We start from the raw sequence: 6000 nt of genomic DNA, 5'->3' as shown, positions 1-6000 counted from the left end.
CATGTTTTGAGGATTTCTTTATGTAGAAACAAATGGGATAATTACTGACACAGCAAATTAAAGAACTCACCTGCGTAAGATTAAAGAAATCCACAAATTATGACCTGCTGGCGGTTTTGAGGACAAGTGGTTAAACGCTTGCACTAGAGGACTATTCCTGCCTTTGTTGAAAAAGCGCATTTGGAGATGGGAAAACTGCTCCAATAAATGGATGCTCTTAATCAGGAACAATGTCCAGATATTTTGTGACATTCAACTTGCCCCATGAATCCAATGTAGGAGCCAAGAAACTACCACACCTCAAAAACATTACACCACTACCATTGTGTATTGAAATCAAGCAGTTTTTGCCATATAATGGCCCATTCATCAATATGCACAGCCGCATAAAATATGTTTTGCAGTTACACAGGAACTGTGCATACTGTACCTTAGCTCACTGCACTCTTCTAGTTTCTTGCTGACGGAAGTAAAATGCACTTGGTTTATCAGTTACCCCCCCCCCCCCCCCTAACCTAGCTACTTACCTTCGGGATTCCGGTACTGACATCGTGACCGCCGGAATCCCCTCTGCCAGGATTTTAACTGCATCACAGGAATCACCTTCATCTCTGTTTAAGCATTTTTATTTTAGAACCACCTAAATCAGTTAAAACACGGTGACAGGTGGCCATTAACTTTGGCAAAATTACATTAACACACCTTCCAGCAACACATGCAGAGAACTACATTTGTTCTTCATGAATAATTGCTGGAGTTTCTACTTTTAACCAGAGTGAATAATTAATATTAGTCAGTAGAGACCTCATGAGTGGAATACAATTTCAAGATGGGTAGGAGACACAAAACGATTGGGGTTCAGCAGAAAGCCTGTGAAACTGGTTCTTCTGGACCTTACATACACACTGTAAGTCAGTAGTGGATTTACCGCTATGCTATGAAAGCGGCCGCTTAGGGCCCGGCGGGTCCCAGGCAGAGCTGGATTTAGACCTCATGGGACCCTAAGCAAGATACCAATTTGGTACTCCTCCTCCTCAAACAATTCTCCCCAGTCAGTGAGTATATGCCAAATTCCCCCTCCCCACCCCCCCCAAAGTTAGTCAGTGTACTGACTATCAAATCCCCCCCCCCCCTGCCCCAGGGCTGGAACACTTTGATATGTGGATATTACAGAGGACTTATGTCTACAGTGACTAATGTGCAGAGTTTAATCCCACCCTCCCCCCGCGCCCATTCCCAACGGAATCGGTATTATGTCCCGGCTGCCGCATGGCCGGGAGTTCAAATCCCGGCTTCGGCAGCCCGACAAAACAGCAGAGCCCAGCAGCGGAAGCCCGACAGCGCTGGAAAGCCCGATCGTGGTAAGGTAAGTATCAACTAACCTAACCCTACTTAGGGGTGCCTAACCCTAACCCCCTCCCCTTCCCCGCTGCCTAAACCAAGTCCCCCAGGGGGGGGCCTAATCCTAACTCCCCCCAGGGGGCCTAACCCTAAGTCCCCCTAGCCTAACCCTCCCGGGGGGGTGCCTAACCCTAACTCGCCATAGCCTAACACTAACCCTCCGGGGGTGGGTGCCTAACCCTAAGTCTTCCCCCAGGAGCCTTAAACCTAACCCTCCCCCCCTTCGATCGGGATGCCGGGCGCCGGTCTCCCGGCGTTTGGGGAAATGACAGGTGTCTAGATACAGATGTGGGTCATTTATCCCACGCCAGGATAAAGCAGTCGGGAAGCCGGCTTCCCAGATTGTATACCTTCCCAACAGCCCTCCCGCCACCGCCCCAATGCACCCCTGCACTGGCAGGTGCCACAACCCCCTTCCTGCATCGCCTCTCCCCAGTAAGAGCAAAGGCAGCAGGCGCACCTCACCTTCTATTCTAGTATCCACTTTGGGTGGCAGCGCACCTCAACTTCTATCTTCTCAGCTCCTCTCTCTCTCTCTCTCTCTGTGCATGTGACACATCCAGGCAGCACAACACAGTGGAGAGCAGCACTTGGTAGCTGTCCAGAATCAATGCACTGACAGTCTGTCGGGGTCCAGAAGTAAAAATGCGCTCTGACACTCCATTAAACAGCTCTGTCGGTACAGTGGCAGAACTAGTGAGTGGTGGGCCCAAAAGAAACAATATGCTTTGGGCACCCCACTGCAAGCAAGGGACTATGTGAAGGCGTGCAACCAAAAAAGGGGTGTGGTCTCATGGGAAAGCTCCATATAATGCAGAGAGTGTCGCAGTGAATGCCATATAATGCAGAGAAAATCACAGCGACTGCCTAGTGATGCAGAGAGCGTCGCAGTGAGCTCCCTATGATGGAAAAATAAGCGAACCCCACCCTCTTTGCTGCATCACCTCCCCATCCCCCTTGATTTTTCCACTACCACCCTTCGTGTCAGGGCAGGTTATAGTTTTGTGAGAAGACCCCACTTTAAAAAAAAAAAATAATAATTCTGAAGAGCATTTATGGTGGCTTTCAAAACACAGACTAAAAAGATGCTTTTGACCACCAGCAATGTTCATCGGTTTCAGAACAATGGCAAACCCGCCAAGTAGTAAAATTTACCTCATAGGCTTAATTTCTGATAGCCTCATAGGCTTCAACAATGCTGCACTACTTAACAAATGTTTCAAAAACCTAGTTGCAGAGAAGCAAGTCAGCAATTTTTCTTTAATCGGATAATTTCTAGATGCAAGTATGATTTGATCATACTATCACATAATAGTAAAATTATATTTATTTTATTTGGCACAGCATGGTAAAGTAGAAACACTAGCAGAGTTAGGGGATGGAGGAGGGCACAATGTACTCAGTCTCCCCCATCACGACTCCTACATACAAAGGCAACCTCATTTGAAAAAGGGAGTCTGCCCCTTAATAGCTATTGTCTGATCTAATGCCCAAATCAACATGCTGCCAGGTTTCATGCACAATTTGTGCATTTCATTAAAACTACAAACTAAAAATCTTGACTTTTGATGTTATAGCATAGTGGACTAAAACAGAATTCAATTAGCTGTGATAATTTACTGTGCACTAATTATTCAACCAGGACTATCTAAATTAGCCCCGAAGTCAGCCCTGCTGTAGCTAATATCTGGGATTTTTTTTTCCAAATATCAGCAGGCTATGAAAATCTACAATACATAGCCCGTTTTCACGATCGCGGCAACGAAAACACATAGAATTCATGATAAGTTCACTGACCTTTTCATGCGATTAGAGATAACATTTTTGCATGTAAAAAAACTGGCTAAAATTAAATTCCGCATTAGAAAAAAAAAAAAAAGACCAAATAGCGCAATAGTCCATTTTTTGGAATGCGAAAAATTGGGGCTAATTGAATGCGCCGTAAAGTATTGCTCAGGAGTGGGTAAAAAAAAATAAAAAAATAAAAACCCAGACCACGAAAAAAAAACAAAAAAACATACATTTGCTTTTAGTTCACTTTTTTTGTGTCTTGTGTGATTGCTGCATAAAAACATGATAATGTTGTTGGAAATTGACCAGGGCTTAAAGTGACAAAACATGCTCAGCGCGGGGATGACAACAGCCTCAGTGGCAAGGGAGTGAGAAAGGGTCCCGTACCACTATCACTGGGGACAAATCATGCAAGAGGCCTCTTTCTTCATATTCTTCTGTTACCTGCCTGGATAATTCATTTGGATCGGTGTGAGACTTGAGACAGTTGAATTAAGCCAACTGGATGAGATGCAAGTTCTCAATTTATTCCTGAAAGGGGTTGTGCTGGTGTACAATGTTACAAATGACTCAAACACAATCATCTTGCTTTTGTTAAATGACATTTTTATTTTCTATACAAATATGTGCCAAGAGAGAAAATATCTTGCAACAATCATGTACAGAAACAGGAGAATTAAGGGATAATCTATTTTACATTAAAGGAGGGAAACAGGTTCTCTGAAGTTGTGGAAATAGAAGACGGTTAATCCCTGCTATTCTGTACTTGAAATTCAACAGCAGCTGAGGAACAGTTTGCCCAGGACTGCTCTTTATACAGTGCCGTCTGGACAATAGCAGAGAACAAACCACTGAGAATACACAGCAGCTGCCAAATGTCTGGGGAAAGTAGAGTCCAGATGGAGCAAATGTACATAATGTTATATAGCATAGAAGAGGATGCACACTTTATATTATGTGCATACATGTAATGTTAAAATACCAATAAAAAAAACCCAAAATATTAGCATATTGCAGATAACAGTTACCAAGTCATGTATGCCCACATTAATATATGATGCTTATAAACAAAACAATTGTAACAAAGTTATACAGTTACTGGGAAAAAGGTGGATCAATCTTTGCCATTTACTAATGATGTAGTATAAATTATATTAATTAAATGTAGAATTTATACTACTGGCAAATATTGTTCCACCTTTCTCCCAGTAACTGTATAACTGCAATTTTTTTTTTTTTTTTTTTTTACTGTGAATGAAAATATATATTTGCTATCTAGTGTCTTTCAGTATTTGTGAAGACTGATATTTATGTACATGGTATAGAGTATAATGCCTAGTACAGAGGAATGCACTTTATACACATAGATTTAGGAATCATACCTGTATAGACTATTAGCAAACATCTGGAGTTTGTGTCCGTCTCCTTTTCCATGGTCTGCAATTTTTTGTTTGCTCAGAAATGGCTATGCCTAAATGAAATAGACTTAAGCTGACCACACACTAGACCAACTTACATCCAACCAGCCAACTAGTTGATTGGTTGGAATGAAAATCTGGTAAGGTATGGGAGTAACTGATTATCAGCAATTTGCTTCTAAATGCCAGAAAACAAATGAAAATGGTCGTCAGACAAGTGTGTTAAATGTTTGATCTAAACTATTTGTTCAAACAACAGTTTTTGTTAATTTTCCGGCATTTGGGATCAAATTGCTGATCATCATTTACTCCCATACGTTACCAGATTTTCATTCACACCAATCAACAAGTTGGATGCAAGTTGGTCTAGTGTGTGGCCAACTTAACAGGAGAGATTGGGTGGAGGGAAAATATACATCCATCCCTTCATTTTTACATTAGACACACTGTCAGCATAACCAGCAACAATGGAATGGTGGCTGAAGCACAATGTACAGTGTGCACATTTCAGATCACATGATCCATCCTGTTATGTTAGAGAGAACAGGAAGCCAAGGCACAGGGAAGGGCCTACTTCATACATTCTCCAGAGCCACAGACATATCTTTAAATTGCTTGAAGAAATTCTGGGGGAGAGAAAATAAAAATAATAATAAAAAAAAACAACAACAAAAAAACAAACACTTCACAACACTGACAACTCACCTAATATTGTAACTCTAGTTTAAAATGTACAGCTGGTGAGGTCTATAAACCCAAAATAATTATACACGTAAGGACTTAAAATAGATCCCATAGACAGTGGAAGTCTATTTACTAAGCCTTGGATGGAGATAAAGTGAACGGAGATAAGGTACCAGCCAATCAGCTCCTAACGGCCATGTTTGGTTATCTCCATCCAAGGCTTAGTAAATAGACCCCTAAAAGATATGCAGAAACATTTGTGTTTGTCCAGGTAAGACACCCACAGATTACAGCTGCAATTTTCCAATTATTGTTTAGAAAACGTCAGGAAACGTTGGATTGATTTAGGACACATCGCTAAATCCTCAGTTACCTTCAGAAATCTCTTCTGCGGCATTTTAAATCTAAAAACTAAAACGAAAATGCACGGAGTAAAAGTAACCATGCAGAAAAGGTGTTGTTGTCAATACCGACCAAATACCTGCTTTATTTTCAAACTGTTTAAACAAAAATAACAGAATCCTACCTGCATAGCCAAGTACAACCTCTCCAAACCTTGCTCTCCTTTTATTCCCATAGGGAACGCTACCCCCTCCTCAGCACTTCTGTCATGGCTGTATCCTGGGTTTTAGTGACCACTGTACACTTAGGTTATTATTTGTATCACTCACCTTACTGACAGCTCACAGATACCAACCACTGAAGT

At 41.9% G+C, this 6000-nt stretch overlaps 1 protein-coding gene across 2 annotated transcripts in view; it reads right to left on the bottom strand.

Annotated features, from left to right (window-relative positions):
* Positions 1-3777: 3777 nt before the first annotated feature.
* The window catches only part of COMMD6 (COMM domain containing 6), a 37345-nt gene continuing 35122 nt past the window's right edge, over positions 3778-6000 (bottom strand). For both annotated transcript variants that reach the window (XM_088459331.1, XM_088459330.1), the window contains one exon: positions 3778-5236. In XM_088459331.1, coding sequence (XP_088315457.1) covers positions 5186-5236 — 51 coding nt within the window. In that variant the 3' untranslated portion in view covers positions 3778-5185. The remainder of the gene's footprint in view (positions 5237-6000) is intronic.

The sequence above is a fragment of the Taudactylus pleione genome, unplaced genomic scaffold (assembly GCF_031769625.1).
Source record: "Taudactylus pleione unplaced genomic scaffold, aTauple2 ptg000041l, whole genome shotgun sequence".
In the NCBI taxonomy this organism is placed as follows: domain Eukaryota; kingdom Metazoa; phylum Chordata; class Amphibia; order Anura; family Myobatrachidae; genus Taudactylus; species Taudactylus pleione.
Note: the sequence above shows the minus strand (reverse complement) of the source record. Positions and strands in the feature narration are given on the sequence as shown.